Below are 25,238 nucleotides of genomic sequence, written 5' to 3' on the forward strand. Positions count from 1 at the left end.
CACCTTGCTCACTGGCACTGTGTCTCCGGTCGGGCCCGCAGGCCTGGGGGCGTGATCTCGCTCTAGGTGTGTCTTTGCCCACCCTCTGCAACCCAGATCGTCACTTCCTTCCCCTCTTCCTCTGTCCACCTTTTTTTCTAAATTGAAGTAAAATTCATGTGACATAGGATCAATCATTTTAAAGTGGGCAACTCAGTGACATTTACCACATTCCCATGGTTGTGCAGCCACCACCTCTATCTAGTACCAAAATACTTCCATCGCTCCAGAAGGAAACACTAGACACTCTCCTTCCCCCTCGACCCCGGCCCCTGGACACCCACCCTTCTGCCTCCTTTCTCTATGGCTGTGATACCCTAGGGACCTCATGTAAGTGGAATCATACAGATGTTTGTCTATTTGTATCTGGCTTATCTCACTCAGCATGGTGTCCTCAAGGTCCACCCACGTTGTAGCCTGTGTCGGAATTTCTTTCGTCTTTTATGGTTGAACAATATTCCATTGTATGGATATACCACAGCTTATCTATTTATCCATTGATGAACATTTGGGTGGTTTCCACCTTTGGGCTATTATGCATAATGCTTCTTTGAACATTCGTGTGCAAATTATTGTGTGGACAAATGTTTTCATTTCTTTTGGGTATATACATCCTCCTAGGAGTGGAATTGCTGGGTCACGTGGTAATTCTGTTTAAATTTTGAAGGAACTGTCAAACTGGTATCTGCTCTTTTTTTTTTTTTAAATTGCCACTTTTCCCCTGAGGTATTTGCAGTTACTTCTTAATATATTTTTTCCAAATCCACAGAATAGGGGCAGGTATAATAAACACTGTATATTCTTCACCTAGATTCACCACTTAATATTTTGCTGTATTCTCTATACACACACACACACACACACACACACGTACGTATTTTATTGTTATTGTGGAGCCACTTGAGGGTAAGTTGCAGAGGTGATGACTTTCACCCCTAAGCACTTACACAGGTGTCTCCTAAGAGCAAGGCCATCAACTCACACTGCACAGTTGTCGAGCACGGGCTCTAGGCGCACGGGCTTCAGTATTTGTGGCATGCGGGCTCAGTAGTTGTGGCTCGCGGGCTCTAGAGCACAGGCTCAGTAGTTGTGGTGCACGGGCTTAGTTGCTCCGTGGCATGTGGGATCTTCCCGGACCAGGGCTCGAACCCGTGTCCCCTGCATTGGCAGGCGGACTCTTAACCACTGCACCACCAGGGAAGCCCCGAATTGTATATTTTAAGTGGGAAAATGATATGGTATATGAATTATATTTCAATAAAGCTATCGTATATATAAAAGAAATAATACAGAGAGGTCCCATGTAGCCTTTACTCAGTTTCCACCAATAGTAAAACTATGGCATAATATCACTGCCAGGATATTGCGATCGAAAGTTGTTTGTTTTTCAATTGTGCCTTTCTCCTTCTAGTTTTGTATTAAAGAAAGAAAAGAAGAAAGGGAGGGAAGAAAGGAAAAGAAAGAAGAGAAAAGGAAAACAATAGAAAATTTTGATCTGGGATCTCGTGCAAGCATGGGTCTGTGATTCTGGCTGCCAGCCAGGGAGCTCTTCCTTAGCCACTGAAATTACGTCAATTTGTTGAATGCATTTAGCAGAGGAAAGCTGGGGAATAAAACCAAAAGAATATTGGTGGGTGCTGTGCTGCGAAGCAGGTCACAGGATGCCCCTCTCCCATGTGTGTCTGCACGTCTCATTCTGACCGAGGGACCCATTAAGAGCAAGGTCTGTGCAATTTAGAGCTGCCAGAATTTAGTTTTTACTTCTCAAGGAATAAGCTGGCTAGCTTTGCTCATTGATATAAAAAGGACAACAAATTAAAAATTGTAACCCTGTTAACTAAGTAAGTGAATATTTTCGTCAAGCGTGAGAAGTGGCTCATAGACTCCCAGGCACACTTTATTGTCTGGGTTTTTTGGTCCGAAGCACCATAGACAAATACGAGGAAGTGGTCTGTTCTGGGTGGGGGGCGGGGGGGAAGCAGGGGGTGGGGAATAAAAGAAAGGAGTTTCTCCCTCAAGCTGTTTCCTCTTGTCCCGGTGATCCTCTGACATCTAGCTTAGAGACACGTTTTCCTCAGTGGGCTGTTGGATTCCCAGGGAACTGACCCATCAGTGACACGAAGGGTGATGTTTCCTGTTGCCACTTGGTCTCTGAAGAGACTCTGGGAAAGAAAGGAAGCTGATTTTGCGTTGAATTTTGCTTGATCAATTTTCACAGGAGCCAGCTGCATTGAAATGAATCACCAGCCACCTTCTAAAATCAACTACATGCATCTTTTGTAAAACCACCATCCATTTTGTGGTAGCTCTTTTGTGCAAGTTAGTCACACCTGGAGTTGGAGCTTTCTCGGCTTTCTTTACCTGTGGCAGAGAGCAGTACCCACACGAAATTATTTACTACCTTCACAAGATTTTTTAAAATCGCTTTGCAACTTCCTTTTTATTTATTTATTTAAAAATTTATTTATTTTTTATTGAAGTATAGTTGATTTACAATGTTGTGTTAGTTTCAGGTATACAGCAAAGTGATTCAGTTACATATAAGAATCTTTTTCAGAGTCTTTTCTCTTCTAGCTTATTATAAACTATTGAGCAGAGTTCCGTGTGCTATACAGTAGGTCCTTGTTGTCTATTTTATACATAGTAATGGGTATGTTTCCATGTGTAATGACAATCCAAATCTCTGTGACTGGTGTGAACCTGCCACTACCAGGGAATATCTTGGTAAAGTACAATTTGATCCTTAGCGCTGAATAAAAATCATGCCTTTTAGTGCAGGTGGAAACCTGCCCTATCCTGCAAATGTCACAGCCCTAAGAGGCCACAGGGCGGAAGCTGTTGCCATCCTGGAGCTGTGTTTGACACAGCTGTTTTATTCACTGTCCATCTCAAACTCTTTATCGGCATTTTTAATATCTTTAGCAGCTGCAGTATTTCCTGCTAACTTTTCCCCCTACGCTTGGAAAGCATTTTTCTCTTCATCCTTTACCCATAATTTTATTTTATGTGAAAGCCTGAATGAGTCCCATGGCTTTTATGACAACAAAGGGAGAGTAGTTCTGCTCCTTTCTCTCTGGTTGCTATGTAACGTAACAAGCAGACAGAAAAGTGCATAGCACGCAAATGTTGGATTTTGTAGCTAACGACATGAAAACCTGTGTGGTGACCACTGAGGTCACAGCCCGAAGCGCCCACTCACCCCCTGCCAGTCACAACCCCGCCTGTCCCCCGAAGGCAGCTGCTGTTCTGACTTCGCCATAATTTCCTGACTTTTCTTTGTAGTTCTGCTATTTTTGAATATGGGGGGGGGTGTCCACAGTATAGTTTAGTTTTGCTAGGTTTTGAACTTTATGTAAAGGAATCCTACCTATTTCTCACTATTTATTGATGGCATTGGAGTCTCTCCCACATTTTGGCTACTATGAACAAGGCTACTGGGAACATTTTTGTGCTGATTGGTGCGAGGGTACATGAGTTTCTCTAGATGACCAGGAGTGGATTTGCTGGATCACCCGTGTATGAATCTTCACCTCCATGAAATGCTGCCGACTTAACTTCCAAAGCTCTCGTCTGGGTTAGACTCTCACCAGCAACGTACAAGGGTCGGCAGTGTTCCTTTTCCTGACAGCACGGTGGTACTGGGTAGATGTGGGCCCCAGGTCGGCACAGCCCGGGTGGGTGGTCACTCAACACAACTGCACTAGAAAGGAGTCTGCTCTGTCTACATCCTTCGAGGGACCTTGAGGCTATTGTTGGAGACAGAAGCTTTACAACTGAATTTCAGTGATGCTCAGAAAAGAGCCCAGGAAAGGAGCTGCAGGAACTGCCCCGGCTCCCCTGCCAAGCCGCCGGCACTTACCAGCACTCAAGATTGTCAGACTTTGTCATTTTTGTCTTGTTGGGAGGTGGTTTCTCCCTGTGGCTTTATTTGCATTTCCCTGATTACTGATTAGATTGAATTTCTTTCACAAGTTTGTTAGTCATTAGAATTTCTTCTTTGTAAAATGCCCATCCAAGCTTTTGCCTATTTTTCTATTTTTCTTATTGATTTATAGGAATTCTTTATATATTCTGGACACTAGTCCTTTGTCAGTTTTATATATCAAAGAGGGTATATTTTCTTGTTACGCCTTGCTGTACTTTGCCACGGATACATCGATGTAAATGAAGACCTATTTATGAACTCTTAAACAAATTATAATGGAAACTTTTTGATTCAAATGTAATATTAAAAGGACTTTTTTTGTGTGTGTGTGGTATGCGGGCCTCTCACTGTTGTGGCCTCTCCCATTGCGGAGCACAGGCTCCAGACGCGTAGGCTCAGCGGCCATGGCTCACGGGCCCAGCCGCTCCATGGCATGTGGGATCTTCCCGGACCGGGGCACGAACCCGTGTTCCCTGCATCGGCAGGCGGACTCTCAACCACTGCGCCACCAGGGAAGCCCCTAAAAGGACTTCTGTTGGTGGGATTTACTTTAAATTTACTCTTTACAGCCATTGAAAGCTCATACTGTTTGTAATTATGCATTGAGATGGAAATCAGTTTAATATATTCATAATTCCATTATTTTGTGTAGGTTGTGGCTTGTGATAATGACCTAGGACAATATTTTGTCAGCTTTATATTACTGTCTTATCCATATGGTCCCACGCTTACTTTATTTTATATACTGCATTCTTCATTTTTCTGTAAGGCATGGAAAGCTACTACTAAGTACAAATCAAAGGAGAATATGAAAGGAAAAGTTTTAGGGCTTCCCTGGTGGTGCAGTGGTTGAGAGTCTGCCTGCCAATGCAGGGGACATGGGTTCGTGCCCCGGTCTGGGAGGATCCCACATGCGGCAGAGTGGCTGGGCCCATGAGCCATGGCTGCTGAGCCTGCACGTCCGGAGCCTGTGCTCCGCAACGGGAGAGGCCACAACAGTGAGAGGCCTGCGTACCACACACACACACACACACACACACACACACAAAGAAAGGTTTTAGCAGAAAAAGCAGTATTAATGATAAGAAAAATCACTAACTAGAGTTGACTGTTAGCTGCAGACTAATACTTTTTTTTACCCATTGGAAGGTGTGGAAACAGAAACATACTTCCTTTTCTTTTTAAAAATAATTCCTTTTGTAAAAAAAAAAAAAAAGAAGAAGATGTATACTCATTCACAAATTTAATCAAAATAAAAAAGAACAAAAGAAAGTCAAAGCCGCCCCAAATTCTGCCACCCAAAGACCAACCACCATTGTTGATTTTCACTGAGCATAAGCTGTGTATTTGCTAATAATCGTGTGACCTGAAAAGCGACTGGACATTTTCACATCACCGTTCCTTAGACTTGTGTCTTTCTTGGGGCAGGTGCTATCAGGGTGTAACCCACCAAGTAGAGGTGAGCTGCAGGATGACTCCTGGTGGTGACCAGCTGCCACTCCCTTCCTCCTCACCCTTTTTTGTACTTCTAAGAGAACTATGGAAACAGAAAGGAAAGGAAAGGAGCATGTGATTATCTCTACTTCTGCTTTCCAACCTGAGAAAAAGCTGCCCCAGCCACTGAGAAAAAGCTTTCCCAAGAGAAACTCAAGCTTAACAGTAAGCACATCATTGAGGCAGGTCCCAGGACGGCGGTGCCTTGGGGGAACTCGACTAAGTAGACAGTATCTCCTGAAGTACGTTCTGTGGGGTGTGAAAAGGTACATGAAGAAGTGTTCCGGGGTCAAGCAAGGGTGGGGAATGCTGCAGTCCATCGACTCAGACAGGCATCTTCCCTGATGGACTGTCCACACTCGCGCTGCATCTCCTGGCACAGCGGGTGGGGCGGGACGTGGTCCCCAGACCGTTCAGCCCAGAGCCCTCCGTTCACGCAGAATCCAGTTCTCTTTGAAAACGTTGGGAAATGTTTATTTGACTCTAGTGTATTGTTTCTACTTTAAAGTTAGTAAAATTTTTTCAAGTGCAAAGCTTTTTCTTTTCTGATTATAAAAATAATACATATTCATTTCAGTAAATTTGGTAAAGAGTTAAAGGTATGGTGAACAAAATTTAAATCACCCATAATTAAGCCAGTCCTTGGTGTATTTTGGTGTATTTTCTTCCAGACCATTGGCAGGGTTTGTGTGTACGAAGGAGTATATAGAGCTTTGGTGTGTGTGGTTTTTTGGTCTTGAATAAAGAACATTTTATTAATTAGAGAAAATGGTGCGGTGCATATATGGAGCTTTATTTTACTATTGTTTGATAAAAAGCCTTTTGATTTCAGAATCATTCTAGGGATTTTTTGGTAAAGATAGTACAGAGAATTCCCCTCTACCCTTTACTCAGCTGCCCCTAATGTTACATATACAGATTTTAGAGAATGGTAACACTGTAGAGTTCATAGAAGTTTTTTTCTGTCTATAACTAAATATTCTTCTAAGTCTGCATGAAGTTTTTGATAAATCACGGCCTCCCTTCTTTTCTCTCCCTAGGTTACTATAACAACAGTACCAAAGTGGCTGTAAAAACCCTGAAGCCAGGCACAATGTCTGTGCAAGCATTCCTGGAAGAGGCCAACCTCATGAAGACCCTGCAGCATGACAAGCTGGTGCGCCTGTACGCCGTGGTCACCAAGGAGGAGCCCATCTACATCATCACCGAGTACATGGCCAAGGGTGAGCGCCACCCACCGGCACCCATGCTTGTGAAGGCCGGACCCTCAAAAAGGAAAACACCTAAACGTTCCGAGAAGACGCAGATACTTCCAAGTGTAAAACAGCAGGCTCACTCCCAAAGCATCAGCACATATAGGAAAATGAAGCCTTTTCATAAACCACCGCACTGGAAGTCATCTATTCCAAAATGGATCTGTCGTCTTCCTAGTTTCTCTGCACTTGTCTCCACATACATATTAGCTCCAAGAGTCGTACCCCATACCTAGTCAGCCCCCAGGAGGTGTCTGTCAAATAAGTAAATATGGATCTCAAGTAAGAGTATTATTGTTATGGGTTCAAAATGTGAGATCTCAAAATTTCAAAACCAGCTCCATTTCCTCTTTAGCGTCATCTAAATGTTCAGGATATCACTTCAAAATGTAAATATTTTTAAACCTTGTAAAGGTCAAATTCCTGTGTCATCACAGAATCCCTGCGGAAGAGGTTTCAAGCTACCATCTTTTCTCCCATTGTTGTCACCTTCAGATGAAGGACCTTGAATCACCATCCTCTTCCTCCAGTTCAGTAGAAATACTAATAAACTGCTAACTGATTTCTAAAGAATCTTCAGAAGGAATGAAGGAGGAAAAGACACATAAGCCGTAATCCAGAATTAACAATGGTCTCCCGCAGAGTGGAGATTATAGTGTACGTCATAGCTGAATAGGTTAGATAGATGATTATTACATTTTCCTATATAATATATGTTAATATTTCAGAATATTAGTCCCTCAGAGTCCTTCTGATAAAGAACGTTGTTTTTTAAAAAAAGCCCTATTGCCTGTGGCTTAGGTTGCTACAACCCAGAAGCCAGGCTCAGGATCAGACATTTAAGCAGGAGTTCAGTAGATACTTGTTGGATTAATTAACTAATAATATTTCTTAATCATAAATGTAAACATGAGTTTCTCCGGATAACAGTGCCTACCTTGTATTGAGCAATTACTATATGTCAGACTGCTCTTGATGTCTTCCCTGGGGGATCTCACTCAATCTCCCCAGCAGTCTGAGGGCTAAGTACCCCTGTTCTGAGTTGTGGATTTTTTTTTTTATTTTTTATTTTTTTTAACTTTTAATTTTATATTGGAGGATAGTTGATTAACAGTGTTGTGTTAGTTTCAGGTGTACAGCAAAGTGATTCAGTTATATTGTACCTATACACGTGTCTATTCTTTTTCAAATTCTTTTCCCATTTAGGTAGTTACATAATATGGAGCAAAGTTCCCTGTGCTCTATAGTAGGTCTTTGTATCCATTGTAACCTTGTACAGTAGGTTATCCATTTTAAATATAGCAGTGTTCGTTGTGGATTAATTGAGCGCCTACTACCTGCCAGCTCCCTGGCACGTGCTTTAAACCTGTCCTCCCGCGGACTCTGATAGAGCTCCTGGGACCTGCCCTCTTGACAGGGACTCGGACGAGGTACAGAACTTGCCCAAGCCTACCCTCAGGTTGGCACTATAAGTTCTAGAAGAAGAAGCAGGTCGTGTTTTAGAGGTAAAGCCCCAGGAAGCAGGAGACTTTGCCTGTGGGCACGCGCCCCTTTAAGTAAGGTCTCACTTTCCTCCAAAGCGCAGTTGGTTCATCAAATACTCATTGGGCACCTGGGGCACAGCTGAGATCCGTGCTGGACACGGGGGGCAGCAGCCCAGCTGAGTGGCTGCTGTGGACACAGGCAGGCCCCCTGGGAGGACTGGCTGGTTTCTGTCCCAGAGAAGCTCTGGAGATCAGGTGCTGGAGGACGTGTAGCGTGGTGGCAGGTACGAAGTGCTCAGTAGCAAGACAGCAGCGTCCACCGTCACCTTTTCTTACCTGGAGCTCAGGTACATTTCACATCAGGTGAAAGGAGACAGGTTAAAGGGGACTGGGTTTGACCCACGTCAGGAAAAGGCGTGGTGACCACACAGATTTACAAAGCAGTCATTTTGCGTGGTCCCCTCGCCCCACCCTGCCCTGCCAGTAGGAATGATCTTTTGAATTTTGTTTGGAGTTTTTTCTTGTGTGTTTGAACTACACTAACGACCCCTTCCTCTATCAACAGGCAGTTTGCTGGATTTCCTGAAGAGCGACGAAGGAGGCAAGGTGCTGCTTCCGAAGCTGATCGACTTCTCTGCTCAGGTGAAGTATGAAAACACCGGCATGCTGTAAATTTGCAAAACCTCCCTATTTCAGACTTGGGATGGAATTGTACTTCCGGGGAGAAGGCCTTTGCGTTGTGTTTCCCAGTAGCGGTGATAACAAAAAGATCTCCCAAAGGATGTGTCTTTGGAGGCGGCGATGGGTGTTTCCCTCGGAATGTGTGTGCGCACATGTCGAGTGTTGACTTGGTTGCCCTTGTCTCTGACCCGGGTCCACCCCTTTATACTTGTGCTCATTTCTGCATGAGAGGTAGGAGAAGCACCACCGAGCTGATCACTTTGCATGCATTTTGGAGAAGAACTCCATGGGGTGTAAGCACAGCACCTTCTAAGTGATGCGTCTGTGGTGTGTAAGTTACGGATCTAAAGTACTGATGCTTTTAAGTGCTCAGTGTTGCCGAAAACAGAGGAACCGTCTTCCTTCCCTCTCCACCCCCTTTCGCTCCTTCTTGTTGGGTGTGTCTTTAGGATTCTGAGAAATACTCATTTATAGCATTTCTAGTACTAGCCTAAAAGTTGCAAATTTGTTTAGTTTGGAATCACATGAGGTTTTCTGAAGTGTATTTCAGAGGAGAGGGAAGTTACCCAGAAACCCAGCCCTCTGCCTGGCATCACAAGGAAATGCACATTTGCATGTTGCCAGCTACTGACTTTTCAGGGTTCCGTTGTGTCCGTCAGCCATGTTCAGCGATTTGCTTGTCTCTTGATATTGGTCGTGGGTGCTTCATGCTGGGAAGAGCACGTACCATAAAGCCCAAAGGAACATGAGAGGTTTCTAGAAGTTCTGGGAAAGGGGGGTCGTTATGGTCTTCATTTCTTGTGCCCATTTCTTCCTTGGACCCTCTTTTAAAACTTGGGAAATTGATAAGGCCTTCTTGGGAAGATGAGGCGGAAGGAATGAGTTGGTCCACAGGTAAAGCACTTTGAGGAAGACCCAGAACACATACTGTGCAGCAGAGTGTCAGGGGCAGAGCTGGAGCCCGGCGTCCCGGACTGGAGCTGGTGCCGAGGCTCGGCCACTTGGTAGCCACTGTCAGGAAGGCCTTTGCCTCCTGGGTCAGTGTATTTGCTTGTCCGAGGGGCATGGTTATTGCTGCTTCAAGGGGATGTGTTAAGGGTTAAAGTCAAAGCTTGGCTCATGATTATAACAGCAAGTAACATTTCTTTAACTCTTTCTAGATAATAAAACACTTCTGCTTCCATCATTAGATTTAAGCCCAACAATCTTGAAAACATTTATGTTGTTATTTAATACATTTTACAGATGAGGATACATTTTAATACATTTTACTTTGGACTTGCCCAAGGTTACAGAAAAGTGGGTAGAATTGCTGGGCTCCATCCTGGTTCCTCTGACTGTAAATAACTGCCCCTTTCCTCTGCACCCCACTGTCATTCCGTGAGCAGAGTTGCCCCTATGATGATTTTGCACCTGACACTGTGCTGATACACATTTTCCCCTTTTATGGATTTTGATTATCAGAATTAATAACGTCTTTAGCATTTTTTTTCCGAAAAAATCTCTATTACCAAGATGTAGATTTTTCTATCACAGAGTAATCGTGCTCAAGATACAGTTTGCCCCCTAGTGTTAAAGTTTAAGCCACATTTAAGTTAGAAATTGGGAAAGCAAGGCAGGTAGGATACCTCAGTCTACCGTCATGTGATTCTCAGCCAGTTCAGTACAAAGGCCTTTGACATCAGAGCTTCTGGGTCCGCCCTCATTATGGCATCTACTGACCAAGAAAACAGCATATAGACTGGGAATCCCTTGTAATAACTCTAAGTTGGAACCCACCAGTCTGTTGGCGGTAAATGGGGTCTGAAGTGTCTGGAGGGGGCTGTTCTGGGGAAGTTTCTGGAGCACTTGCCAATGAGTGGGTCTCCTCATGCTGTCTCTTTGTAAAGAATCTAGAAGCTAAGTTAGGATCTCATTGTCCAGCTCAAGGCTCCCCTCCTCCATACCTCCCCCCACCCACAAATCATTTCATAATGAAGCAACTACGTTATTTTCAAAACCTTTATTGGTATTAACCCCTAAGTAATAGTGTCATCACATTTAATCTAGCTAAGCTGGAGGAAGAATCACATCGAAGCACTGGATCAGGTTCAGTGGCATGTGGAAACGCAGGTGACAGACTTGGTTTGCGTCTCATCCGGGAGGCTGGGTCCCCTCTCCACCTCATATGTGATCTCCCCTCTTTACACGGGAATTCTCACACGTGACTCTAGGGAGGCCACGTTCTCAGCTCTTCTTTCAACCACAAGACCCTCCTGCAGGGGAAGCGGCCAGCACTGCAGAGACAGTTAATTCCACAAAATCGTCTGAGCCGGGTCCGCCCTGCTGAGGGGTCGCACGGCCATCAGGACACGGTGGTCCCTTGCTGTGTGTCGTTGAGGAACCACTGCTTGGAAGCCATTCTCAATGTAAACTGTCTTATAGACACGGTGGTTCTCTCTTTCTACACAATATGAGAAGTATCAGTGTCATTTTGTGAATGGAGCTATTGATGATGTTAATGGTGGAGAAAGCATTGAGCCGAGAGTTGGAAAACCTGCTCCAGCCTGGGGAGAATCATCCCTTTGGCCCTGGGGTCCTCCTCTGTGAGAGGGGTACACCAGTCAGCTTTCCTGTTGCCTTGGCTCTGATGTTCTACAACTAAGAAAATCTCCTCCTACTTAGAATATCTGTGTCAATTATCACCCAAAAGCTAAAATGAATGCTTCTGAGTATACTCAGAGGATGCTGATATAAGATTTTGACATTGCTCTAAATAAAGGAATATGAATACATCATACGAATGTAGTACCCAGGTGACAGGCACGTAAATCCTCTATTATCTTTTCTGAATAATGAATTTTATGTCTAAGACTTAAACTTCAGCCATGAAAAGTTACAAGATGGACAAATGAAAGTAGAGTTACTGTCAGCATTGCAAAACTGATCATACGCAGCTTCCTTCTGAAAAAGTTGGAAGAATAGGAAGCTGTCATTTAAAAATAGCATAAAGGGCTTCCCTGGTGGCACAGTGGTTAAGAATCTGCCTGCCAATGCAGGGGACACGGGTTCGAGCCCTGGTCCAGGAATATCCTACATGCCGTGGAGCAACTAAGCCCGTGCACCACAACTGCTGAACCTGTGCTCTAGAGCCCATGAGCCACAACTACTGAGCCTGTGCGCCACAACTACTGAGCCTGTGCTCTAGAGCCCTTGAGCCACAACTACTAAACCTGCATGCCACAACTACTGAGCCCACGAGCCACAACTACTGAAGCCCGCACGCCTAGAGCCCGTGCTCCACAACAAGAGAAGCCACCACGATGAGAAGCCTGCGCACCGCAAGGAAGAGTAGCCCCTGCTCGCCACAACTAGAGAAAGCCCGCACGCAGCAACGAAGACACGACGCAGCCAAAAATTAATTAATTTATTTAAAAATAAAATAAAATAGCGTAAAACAGGAACATTTTTTTTTTCGGTTAGGCAGTTGGGGTGTCTGACATATTTAAGCAGAGGAACCGCGACTGGTTGTTTAACAGCAGAAAAGGCAGAAGTTATTCTTGCTTTAATTTTGACTGGAAACCTTTCTAGCACCAATAGGAAGCTTTCAGCTAATGTCCAGGAGGAGGCGGTGGGACTTCTGGTCTACGTGCCAGCCCTGCCTCTTATCTGGGAATGACTTTATCCAGGCGCGGCGATTTCTGGTCAGCATGACTATAAGTCACAAAATTTCCTCCTCAAATACTCATCTTGGAAGCCTGCAAGGCTAGATAGAACCAAAGTAGTTTAGGAGCGGGCAGGGCTCATTACCAGCTGTTTTTTTTTCTTTTTTGCGGTACGTGGGCCTCTCACTGTTGTGGCCTCTCCCGTTGTGGAGCACAGGCTCCGGACGCGCAGGCTCACATCAGGCGTCATGGCTCACGGGCCCAGCCGCTCCGCGGCATGTGGGATCCTCCCGGACCGGGGCACGAACCCGTGTCCCCTGCATCGGCAGGCAGACTCTCAACCACTGCGCCACCAGGGAAGCCGCACCAGCTGCTCATTTTTAAACGTGGACATGAACGCACTGGAGGGGGGCTGCAGAGTCAATTCAGTTGTTCTTTGTCTTCAGCGCGTGGCTCGCACTCTCCGTGCTCCCCTCACCCTCTCGGTACCCTCCCCCCCTTTTCACCACACCGCGTGCTGCGCACAGCCAGGCGTGTGCCAGGGACCGGATGAGCAAGGCGCATGCCTGCCTCAGGGAGCTTATGGCTTTTGGGTGCAGGAGGAGAAGTAGCGGGGAGGCAGTGGGCAGCGCGCTGGGGACACGGCCGGGGCGGAGCGGGCCGCGCTGCGGAGCCCGAGGCGCAGGGTGGAACCCAGGCGGGGCGGGGCGGCAGGAGGGCAGGCCTCGTGGGCGGTGAGGCTGGGAGACCCGGCCAGCCCTGCCAGGCCGGGCAGGGGCGGGTGTGGGGAGGTGCCTGTGGCTGAGGGAACTCGGCGCTAAGGGCACAGGAGAGGGGTGACAGGGAGTGGGGCCCTGAGAGCTAGACGCGGACGTTAGGGAAAAGCGGGAGCACCGCCAAGCCCCGCGTTACGGGGGAGGGGCAGTGCAGTGCTCCTTAGGTGACCGAAGAGATGTACGTACGTATTGGAGAAAAGCGAAAAAGGATTATGCTCAGCAGATGGCCTCTCGGGGGTTATACTTTACCTTTGAGGAGGCCGTGGGTGCTGTTTGCATTTACCGTAACGTGCACGTGGGCCTCCCCGCTGGCCGCTGACCGACCCCCCGACCCCCGACCCCGTGCTCGCTGTAGAAACCACAGGGTGATACTCTTGTTGCTGACTTTGGTTGGGTCTGCTGTGTTTTGTAAACCTGAGACCGGGAAAGGTGGAGGGAGGGGGCGGGGGCGTGTCTGTGCTCCGTCCAAGCTCATCTTCAAAGGGGACACCCTGTCATGGGCAGGAGCCATCCTGAAGCTTTTCCATCAGAGCTAGATTTCTCAGCACCCCGGCCTCCTCCCCACCCCCGTGTCCCCAAACCAAAGAGCACTTTGGCCTGGGAGCCTGAAACCTGAAGAGGCTGAGTCCGGAGAGAACTGAACCCCCCAGCCGGAGGCCGCCCCGCGTTGCCCAGGAGGCGGCGGTGGGAGCCCAGCCGCGAGTGCGGGCAGCTTGCTTCTCATCCTCGGAGCGATGGGGGCCCGTGAACGTCTAAGCAGGAAGGCGATGCGCCGAGATCCGAGATCCGCACGCCCTGCGTTGCCCGGGGCACAGCCGTGCTGAGGAGGGACCGCGGCTGGAGCCCGGGGTCCCGGGAGCGGGGGCGGGCCGAACGGAGCCCCGCCCATCCCAGGTGTGCAGGAGCGGAAAGCGAAGGTGTCGCCCGGTGTCTGGATGGACAGCCGAGCGCCTGACCCTGTGGGAGCCGGGATTGGGGGCCGCGGGGGTCGGTTTTGCTGTGGGGACTGAAGTGTGGGACCCCGAGCTGGACATGTCCCAGCGGGCCAGGGACTTCACTGCGGGGCCTGGGCTGGGAAGCGGGGCGCGAGCTGAGAGGCCCCAACTCCTTCCCCGCTGTCACTCTGACCCAAGTCGAACACTCTCTCAGGACGAATGACCTTGTAGCTGCCTAACTAGCCTTGGGCTTCAGCTCTGCTTCTTGCAGAGCCCGTCTGTCACAGAGCACCCAGAGTGCTGCTCTAAGACCTCTTTTTTAAAAATTTTATTTATTTAGTTTTGGCTGTGTTGGGTCTTCGTTGCTACGCGCGGGCTTTCTCTAGTTGCGGCGAGCGGGGGCTTCTCTTGTGGAGCACGGGCTCTGGGCACGTGGCTTCAGTAGTTGTGGCTCGTGGGCTCTAGAGCGCAAGCTCAGTAGTTGTGGCACGCGGGCTTCAATAGTTGTGGCCCGCAGGCTTCAGTAGTTGTGGCTCGCGGGCTTCAGTACTTGTGGCTCGTGGGCTCTAGAGCGCAGGCTCAGTAGTTGTGGCTCACGGGCTTTAGTGGTTGTGGCTCGCAGGCTTCAGTAGTTGTGGCTCGTGGGCTCTAGAGCGCAGTCTCAGTAGTTGTGGCTCACGGGCTTTAGTGGTTGTGGCTCGTGGGCTTCAGTAGTTATGGCTCGCGGGCTCTAGAGCGCAGGTTCAGTAGTTGTGGCGTGCGGGCTTAGCTGCTCCACGGCATGTGAGATCTTCCCGGACCAGGGCTCGAACCCGTGTCCCCTGCATTGGCCTGCGGATTCTTTTTTTTTTCTTTTCTTTTTTTTTTTTTTTTTTGCGGTACGCGGGCCTCTCACTGTTGGGGCCTCTCCCGTTGCGGAGCACAGGCTACGGACACACAGGCTCAGCGGCCATGGCTCACGGGCGAGGCCGCTCCGCGGCATGTGGGATCTTCCCAGACAGGGGCACGAACCCGTGTCCCCTGCATCGACAGGCGGACTCTCAACCACTGCGCCACCAGGGAAGCCCCTGGCCTTCGGATTCTTAACCACTGCGTCACCAGGGAAGCCCCTAAGACATAAGTCTTAACTCTCTAATCCAGTCTAATAGGTCAAACTTCGTATTTCCTTGTTGTAATTTGTGTTTATTTAATATAGATGAGGTCATGCATCTTTTCCTATATTCCTTCTTTGTTTGCAGTTTATTTTTCTGGGAACTTTCTTTAAGCTTTTTACCCATTTTTTGTTATTAGTTCATCATTATCCATCCTTTCTCATTATTCTTTTCATTACACGTTAGGTTTGTACCGTATGTGCTGTTTTGTACGTATTGAAGTGAATATTACAGTTTTTCATTTTATTGAAAACTCTCCATAAACATGTATGTACCTATTACGATATAATATTCTATTCCTGTGACTGTATCGTGATTTCCTTACCATTCCCTGGTACATGAACATTTGGAGAATCTCTACTTTTTCACTAATGTAAGTAACAATACAAAACATTTCTGTGGACAAAAGTTTACTTTCTGTATGTATGTCCTTAGGCCCCAGTAGCCAGATAAGAGATCAGAGTAGGAATGTTTCTGAGTCACTTGACAGTCACAGCTGTTTTCACCGAGCAGAATTGCACGTTTGTGCCCAGTGACTTGTTCCTCAGCTGGAGGTGTGTGGGGCGTACCCAGTCAGGCCACATTCCTCCTCAGAGGCAGCACTGATCCGGCCATGACACATCCTCTCTCCTGCAAAAGACTGGACAGAAGTGCCAATGGCTTTCCTCTTGTTTCTCCATCCCTGGCATAAGTTGAGAACGTTCTGCTTCCTTCTTCTCCTTCCAGGGTGATAAGCATGGCTCGTTAGCTGCAGATCACGGGTAGGTCATCTAAATATTTATCTATTTATTTATTTGGCTGCACCGGGTCTTTGTTGCGGCACACAGATCTTTAGTTGCAGCATGCGAACTCTTAGTTGCAGCATGCATGCAGAGTCTAGTTCCCTGACCAGGGATCATACCCGGGACCCCTTCATTAGGAGCACTTAGTCTTAGCCACTGGACCACCAGGGATATCCAGGGGTAGGTCATCTAGATGACAATAGTAGCAGTGAAATTGATGCAGAAGAGGAGAGAATAAGCAAAGGAGATTTCTAATCTTAGTGTAGGCTCTCGACTGCCCTGTCCTGGGGGTACAGAGTGGGGAGTCCCTTCCCTGACTGGTGGGGGGTGACCCCCGACAGGGCATCCCTTTACAGCCTCAGGCAGCCGGTATCGGGGAGCCCCGTCAGCGGATGCAGAGTCTGGATCCAGCTTCTCCTAAGGGTGGCGGCAGCCGCTCAGCAGAGGGGAAGCAGTGTGCCTGAGGCTGCATGCGGGCACCTGTGGGCAGCCTCCCACCTACAGCCCCTCGGCTGTTAGAGAGCAGCCCTTCTGTAAGTTCACTGTGATGAACCAGGTCTGGATGTGGGTCTTCTTGTTATGAATGGTAGTGGTATTAATCTTAGTCACAGTGCTCATTCATCTCCATCATGCACCGAGCAGCCTTGCATTCTCCTTTTCAGTCTCTTCTGGACTCTACCAGGTGGATGCTATTCTTATCGCCCCTTTGCAGAGTGGAAAACTTGAGATTTTGAGAAGAAACTTGCCCCCCGTTTTGTATAAAATCCAAGATGACTCATTGTAAGTCTCTGATCCACAGTCACAACTGTCCAACTGTCTTCTGAGGCATCATTGGTCTACTTCCTTCTAACCCCTACTTGTGTGTTCACGTCAAGGCCGGGTTTATTTGAGGGTAGACTGAGGGGTGGCCCGGGGCGGAAGTGATGCGGGAGGAGGCTTGACCACTGCCTAGTGTGGTTTGGTCCCCCAGGTGTGCATGGGCGTCCCCACCCGGGGTGCCACCACAAGCTGCCGAAGAGTTTCCTTGGTCGTCAGCACACAGCGCAGGGGTGGGTGATGGGCGTTGCCCACTCTCCCTGGGGCCAGCAGCCTTTACCACCTCTGCTCCTGCTTTCCTACAACTGGAAGCTCCCAGTTTTATTTTTCAATTGTGATAAAATACACATAACATACATTTCATCCATTTTTAAGTGCACAGTTCAGTGACATGAAGTACTTTCATGTTGCTGTGCGGTCATCACCACCAGCATCTCCAGAACCCTTTTCATCTTGCAGAACTGACACCGTGTACCCGTTAAGTCCCCATCCTCCCTCCCACCGGCCCTTGGCAACCACCATTCTACTGTCTGTCTCTGTGAATCTGATACTCCAAGTACCTCGTATGAGTGGAATCATACAGTATTTGCCCTTTTGCGACTGGCTTATTTCTCTTAGCGTATTGTCCTTAAAGTTCATCGATGTTGTAGCCTGTGTTAGGATTCCATTCCTTTTGGGCTCCTCTGGTGGCGCAGCAGTTGAGAGTCCGCCTGCCGATGCAGGGGACACGGGTTCGTGCCCTGGTCCGGGAAGATCCCACGTGCCGCGGAGCGGCTGGGCCTGTGAGCCATGGCCGCTGAGCCTGTGTGTCCGTAGCCTGTGCTCCACAACAGGAGAGGCCACAGCAGTGAGAGGCCCACGTATCGCAAACAAACAAACGAATTCCATCCCTTTTATGGCTGAATAAGACGCCATTGCTCGCGGAGACCACATTCTGGTTTTTTTATTCATCCACTGATGGACACTTTAGTTGTTTCCACTTTCTGCTTTTGTGAATAATGCTCTTATGAACAGGGCTGTGCAAATATCAGTTAGATATTGTACAAGTGTGTACTTTCAGTGGTTTGGGGTATCCACCCGGTGGTGGAATTGATGGGTCACATGGTAGTCCGATGTTGAATTCTTTGAGGAGCACTCCTTCTGGTCTCCACAGTGGCTGCACCAGTTTACATTCCCACCAGCAGCGCACGAGGGTGCTCATTTCTCCACTTCCTCAACGACACTGTTTATTTTCTGGTTTTTTGCTTTTTTGTTTTGTGTGTTTGTTTGTTTCTATAACAGCCATCCTAATGGATGTGAACTGGTCCAGTAAGTTTTTACAAGAGGAAGTCTATGAGAATTAGTTGACAAATGGTTCTTCCTTTGCTGCTAATGAAGGTAAATCTCTTTCATGGAAACTTACTGGTTTAAATATGATTATTCAGTGCAGTTTTCTATGTGGAAATCATGTCTCCCCGAGACTCTGTGGGTCCTTGCATGCTTTTGGATTGATTGAATTTTGATCCGTCACAAAAACCTCACCAGCCCTAAATTTGTACGTGTCAAGCTCAGCCCTCATCTTTCAGCTATGAAGGTATTACAGATTGCAGACTTTAACATGGCCACTTTCTAAATGATCTAGTTATTATTTCTCCTTTCTCTCCCTTTTCCTGATGTCAGCTTGCAAACATTCTACTGTTTGGAGCTCTTTTTATTTATTTATTTATTTATTTTTGCGGTACGCGGGCCTCTCACCATTGTGGCCTCTCCCGTTGTGGAGCACAGGCTCCGGACGCGCAGGCCCAGCGGCCATGGCTCACAGGCCCAGCCGCTCCGCGGCATGTGGGATCTTCCCGGACTGGGGCATGAACCCGTGTCGCCTGCATCGGCAGGCGGACTCTCAACCACTGCACCACCAGGGAAGCCCATGTTTGTAGCTCTTTTTAAAGAAAGAAGCTATATAGATAAATAGTTAAGAGCACAGGAGGTGGGACCAGCCAGATTTGGATTCAAATCCAAGTCTATCTAGGAAAAATTTTTACTTCTCCAAGACTCAGCTTTCTCATCTTTACTATGAATATTGGCTACTTTCATAGGCTTGTTTTAGGGATTATAAATGCCTGGCAAGATGCCTGGGCAGGGTAAGCAGCCAATACATGGTAGCTGTCATCATCATCATCATCATCATCATCATCATCCTTATCATCACCACCATCATCAGTATCACCATCATCATCACCACCATCATCATCATCAAAGCAATAAACTCCATTATTTCTTAGAAGTTTTGCTTGGAAAAGAGGAATAAAGAAGAATATTTTAAGAACCCAATAAAGATAAAACATACTAGGAAATTTGACCTCCAAACATAGCAAGGAATGAGCTCTATGCCATCCCTTCCTCTATCCAAATTATGGATTAAAGGGTGGAGGATCAATGAATATTAATAGACAGAAAAGTATATCTATAGAAACTACCAAGTACTACAAAACAAATGCTATCGTATTTGGAGTAGCGAGGAGGTGTGTTTACTTTAAACTTCCTGGTTTTTTTTCCTTTTTATTTTTGTGTTGTAATTAAATGGTCTTTTTAGGTCAGTTTGGGATTGACCCCAGGAGTGATAGAGAGGACCCTTCGGAGGGGCGTGAGACCCCATCAGAGAGACTGTAGGTTTAACCCATTTGTTTGGTTCCAACTTATTAATATTAGCATTATTATTATTTTGTAAGCTTCCTAAGGCTTGTGAAAGTAATTAATTATTTGAATTCTACTTTCCCCAAGTGTAGGAAGGAAATACGTATCTAGAGAGTGAGGCAAACAATGCCTAATGGAACACATAGAGCCACAAGAAAGACAAAATTTAGTCTTTGCTGCTTTCTGGCAGGTTTCTTGTTCAGTCTCTCTCACTGCTTGTCTAAGTGACGAATGTTTTCCAACTGGCCAATTCTAAGACAGATTGGGTTTTCGGTTCCAGTTTCTCATTCAGGCTGGAATTTCCTGGGGCAGATTTTAGCTCTGCTTGAGAGATCACATCGAGTCCCTCAATTAGGTTCCTTTATACCTTTATTCCCTCCGTCGTCTGACTCACATGTGGGTTCTTCTCATTAAAATTTTAAAAATCACTCACTAAGCAAGATAGCCTGTTACTTGCCCGTTTCTCAGAACAGCGGTAGGAATTCAGGTGAACGCAGAACCCTAAAGCAAGACTCACACGGCAAGGTCATCCATGCAAACACTCCGTTGTGTGTCCAGAGCATCCTTCGTGGTCCTTGGTGACACCTGTGTGGTCCGTGCACTGATCGCATGAATGGGAACAGGCTTGTTGCTCAGAGCCTCAGCCCCGGATGGAGGGAGCCTGCTGGAAGCTGGGGCAGGCTGGGTGGAATGCCGGGCTCACAACTTTGATTGGGCTTCTGGGAAAAAACAGAAAAAGATGCGTGACCTCTGTGGCCATTGCTAGCAGGGAAAGTCACTTGCAAGGAGGATTATTTGAGTCTGCCTTGGTCTGTAAAACTTGATTGAGATTTCTTCTCCAGCATTGTATTCCACATAAAATAAGTCTGTCTTGTATATACCCAACGGGCGTTGGTGTTAGGTATTTCCTGACCCAAGCATCGCCATCCTGCGAGCCCCAGATGGTCCCTGGCAACTCCCTTCTCAGTAAATGTATGTGATGACCAGAGAGGAGGGTCCTGGTTTGCCTTCCTCCGGGCAGTGTGGCAGGGGTGCGTGTAGATGTCTGCGGAGGCCGCTCCCAGGGTCTCCTCCTCATCTGGGGAATGGGAACAGAGACTTTCTACTTAAACGTGGATATTGGAGAGGGAATTTAAAGGAGTATGCGCACCTCAGATGCTTCTGGAAACTTTGTTCTGCTTTAACATTTCTGACCTCATACCCCAGGAAACATTCATCTGCAAAGCATTTTGCGTTCTGTTGCCACCCTGCCCGTCATAAGTGTGTGCATATGTAAGTGTGCGCATGTGTAAGTGTGTGCATGTGTAAGTGTGCACATGTGTAAGTGTGCGCATATGTAAGTGTGCGTGTTGGGGGGTGGGTAGAAAATGATAGAGGACGCAGAAGGATAATGCTTTATGGAATGTTGGGCTCTGAAAACTTCCCAGAAGTTTGTATGTGTCTGCGTGGTGTGTATGCATGTGGGGGGGTGTAAAATCACGTGTGTGGATACTGACGTACTGAAAAATAGACACACGCTGGCAACACTGCCATAGAGAGGGAGTGTCCGTGGTGATCCTCCGAGGTGCCCCACCAGCTGGGGATCTCAAATGCCGGGGATCTCAGATGTCGGGGATGGATGCCGTGCACCCACCAACCGGTGAGGCTGGGTCTCTTCCCCTTGGAGGAGGCAGTGCCTGTGAGCCCCTGAGGGTGCATCTGTGGGAAGGTTGGCACGTCGCCTTCACACCAGCAGTGGGAGAGGCAGAATCCCCAGTATTTGGGGTCAGAGTGTCCTCTGTGGTCACGTGTGTTTCCAGCCCTTCAGGTCCCTGGCTGGGAAGCTGATTGGTGAGTGCCCGATGGTCATGCCTTTCCTTCTCACAGCACATTTGAAAGACCTCCCTGGAGGATGGCCTTGAGGCTGGGGGGTGGCTTATTTCGCACCTGACAAGATGAGGTTGGCCTCTAACTCAGAAAGCATCTTTTTTTTTTTTTAATTTATTTTTGGCTATGTTGGGTCTTCGTTGCTGCACGCAGGCTTTCTCTAGTTGTGGCCAGAGGGGGCTACTCTTTGCTGCGGTGCGCGGGCTTCTCATTGCGGTGGCTTCTCTTGTTGTGGAGCACGTGCTCTAGGCATGCGGGCTTCAGTAGTTGTGGCACGTGGGCTCAGTAGTTGTGGCTCACAAGCTCTAGGGCGCAGGCTCAGTAGTTGCGGCTCACAGGCTTAGTTGCTCCGCGGCATGTGGGTTCTTCCCGGACCAGGGCTCAAACCCATGTCCCCTGCCTTGGCAGGCAGATTCTCAACCACTGCTCCAGTGGGGAAGCCCAGGAAGCATCATTTTTAATATCTCCTCTGTGCCTAGAACTTTCACTGGGTACTAGATGCCTGGGATTTCACCAGAAGTTGCTGTGTTACTGGCTCAGGTTGGGATCCCAGTGGGTCACTCATTTACCTAGTAGTTCCTCCCTGCCCTCCCAGGACAGCAGTGCATGCGTGTACACGCACACATGCACACACACACACGCACATAGAAACATCAAACAGAGAACATGTCACCGTGTGTTTCCACTGAAGGTACAAAAAGAGGAACTAGGAAATGTACACCCGCCACGCTATTTGGGCTGAAGAGCTCAAGAAATGACAAGCACATGTAACCCTAAATCAGGTAGCTTTAAACCAGGAGTACAGACACATCACTAAATTTATCTTCTTGTACGACTACTCTCATTTTAAGTAATAGGGGTGCTTTTTCACGTCAAATGCCCAGTAGCTTCACGCACAGGCTCTCTAGTACCGAATGGAGACGAGACGCTTTTAGTTCTTCTTTAGTGCTGGCAGGTGGTTTAGAAAGTCGAGGTTTTCTCGTGTTTGTGCATCACTGAGCCTGATGCTGGCGTGATGCTGGCGTGGCCCAAGAGGTAGAGAATCCCCTCAGATGATTTAAAGCTGAAAGATTCAATCAGTTTCCTAAGCCCTCTTAAGTAGTGGCCCAGCCCCAGAACCATGATGTGGAGGAAGCGCTTCCGAATTCCCTGCCTCTGAGCTGTAAGGCTGGAGTCCTTCTCCCTTAGTTACAAGAAAAACAAAAGCTCAGGACACACGTTCTGAGCTGCTGATGTACGAGGACTAGCCCGCACCCCCATTATCTGGCCCGTCACCTCCCCAGCTTCAGCATGGCACCCCCCTCTCCCCACCTGGGCTTTTTCCTGCTGGCTCTGCCCATCTTTGCTCCTTCTTTTTCTTCAGCTGAGTTGTTGGGGAATTCCTTTCCCCAGTGTTAGGAGGACAACAGTCCATCTACTCGTGGTGTCGAGACGGAGATTTCATTCCAATCTGTCTAGAACTTTAACTCCTAAAATAGCTAAAGTTGAAAAGCATTGGATCTACCGCAATTCTTCTCCAAGTCCGGTGTGCATACAGATCACCCAGAGAGCTTGTTAAAATCCAGGTTCTGATCGAATAAATCAGGGTCAGAATCAAGCTCCCAGAAGGTGATAAGGGACAAGGGCCATTCTCCACCCAGACTGCAGGGCACAACCACCTAGGGAGGCCTCACACCTAGAGATGCATGCTTAGGTGATTTAGGATGAGACCCGGGTTAAGATCAGATGCCCGGTACACAGCCAGATTTAAGAAATACTGGTGTAAGGGTTTAAACTTCATTTAACGGCTAAATGCACAGAAGGGAAATTGAAGTCACTTCCAAACCATTGCCCTAACCTGTGGTGTGACCCTAGGAATGTAATTTCCTTTTAGCCCCATCAAATTTCCAAAGGGAAAGACATTCACTGCTTTTTTTGCAATATATAGGGCTATTTGAAGGAAAGAATATTTTCCTGCTTAATTTTAGCCTGGTTATTTTCATTCTGACAGAGCCTTAACCTCATTCAAGCCAAGAATAGATCACCATCCATCTTATTTCTCTCTTCTGAGTCATAGGGCAAAATGGGCTTTATACCTTCTTTGCTCAGTTTAGCTTCTTCTAGACCAAGAAAACAAAATGGGGCAAGTTGCCCCCAAGGGACTGAAAATTGGTTCTTGGCAGATGGGAAAATCTTAGATATTACGAAAGTTTGTCGCCCTCCAGAGCTCAGGCCTACCTGACAAAATCCTATTTCTTTGTATTTAATTTAAAATTTTTTATTTAATTAAAAATTTCTCCTTAGGAGATGATAATGGAAAAAGGTTGAGAAACCCTGTTCTAGACAAAGACAGCCCAAACCAAGCTTGTATGTCCTTCCTGAGATGGGTATCTTGAGCTCTGCCTGGGGAAGGTTTGTGGTAGCTTTTCTGAGCGGTGAAATTGGGGCTTAACAACAATGAGTTCCAGGAGGAATCTTCAAAAGCATTTTTCTCTCTTCTCAGTAAAATAGTGTTCTCTCGATGAAAAATTTGAGTTCCAGAAGCATCTAGTTATGAGCTCTCTTGCTGACGGAACATTCTGACATGTGATCTGGCGGTCAGACACTCCTGGGTGTCAATCCTGGCTCTCTCCTTCCCTCCTGGCTTTCATCAGGTTCTTGTACCTCTTTAAGCTTCATTTGCATGTGTACAATGGAAATAAAACTTACCGGATAGAGTTGTTATTCAGATGAAACGTGAATTGGGTGTAATGGATGTAAAACAGTATCTGGTACATAAAAAGTGCTCCATTCGTGGTGGGAGAAGTAGTGGTTATTAATGTCTAACTATGCATCTATATGTCTACCTACCTACCTATCAATCAGCCACCTACCTGTTACCATCATCATCTAAGTAAGATATCTGTGGGCACAAAGCAATCTCCTGAATCGGACTGTGTCTTCACCAAACCTGAGCGACTCCACATAACTCCTTCACAGATCAGCCTTTCTTTTTTTCTTTTCTTTTTTTTTTTTTTTTTTTTGCTGTGTCGGGTCTTCGTTTCTGTGCGAGGGCTTCCTCTAGTTGCGGCGAGTGGGGGCCACTCTTCATCGCAGTGCGCGGGCCTCTCACTATCGCAGCCTCTCTTGTTGCGGAGCACAGGCTCCGGATGCGCAGGCTCAGTAGTTGTGGCTCACGGGCCTAGTTGCTCCCCGGCATGTGGGATCCTCCCAGACCAGGGCTCAAACCCGTGTCCCCTGCATTGGCAGGCGGATTCTCAACCACTGCACCACCAGGGAAGCCCACAGATCAGCCTTTCTGAGCTAATGGGATTAACGGATATACACTACTATATATAAAGTAGATAAAGAACAAGGACCGACTGTAGAGCACAAGAAGCTATACTCAGTATCTTGTAATAACCTGTGATGGAAAAGAACCTGAAAAAGAATACATATATATCTATGTATAGCTGAATCACTTGCTCTACACCTGAAACATTGTAAGTCAACTATAATTTAGTTAAAAAGAAAGTAGGAGGAGAGCGCTCCCCTCTCCCCGGGTCCCCGAGGATGGCTGAGCCTGGGGGGGATGCATTTATGCAACAGCTCTTTCTGCAGTGCTGACAACGGTCAGACTAAGTGACCTGGAGGAGCAAGAACATATCCGTGCAAGCAAAGTTGATCCTGGATTCCATTAGCCAGAGTGGTCTATGATTTCTTCCTGCTGTTGCGAAATAGAGAAATAGAGTTGGATTTAC

General features: G+C 47.3%; 1 protein-coding gene across 3 annotated transcripts in view; it reads left to right on the plus strand.

Annotated features, from left to right (window-relative positions):
* LYN (LYN proto-oncogene, Src family tyrosine kinase) overlaps positions 1 to 25,238 on the plus strand; it is a 107,318-nt gene that overhangs the window by 66,965 nt on the left and 15,115 nt on the right. For all 3 annotated transcript variants that reach the window (XM_081214288.1, XM_081214289.1, XM_081214290.1), the window contains exons 9-10: positions 6,499 to 6,681; positions 8,761 to 8,837. In XM_081214288.1, the coding sequence (XP_081070414.1) occupies positions 6,499 to 6,681; positions 8,761 to 8,837 (260 nt within the window). The remainder of the gene's footprint in view (positions 1 to 6,498; positions 6,682 to 8,760; positions 8,838 to 25,238) is intronic.

Source organism: Mesoplodon bidens (genome assembly GCF_964165515.1).
Source record: "Mesoplodon bidens genome assembly, chromosome: 16".
Lineage (NCBI taxonomy): Eukaryota > Metazoa > Chordata > Mammalia > Artiodactyla > Ziphiidae > Mesoplodon > Mesoplodon bidens.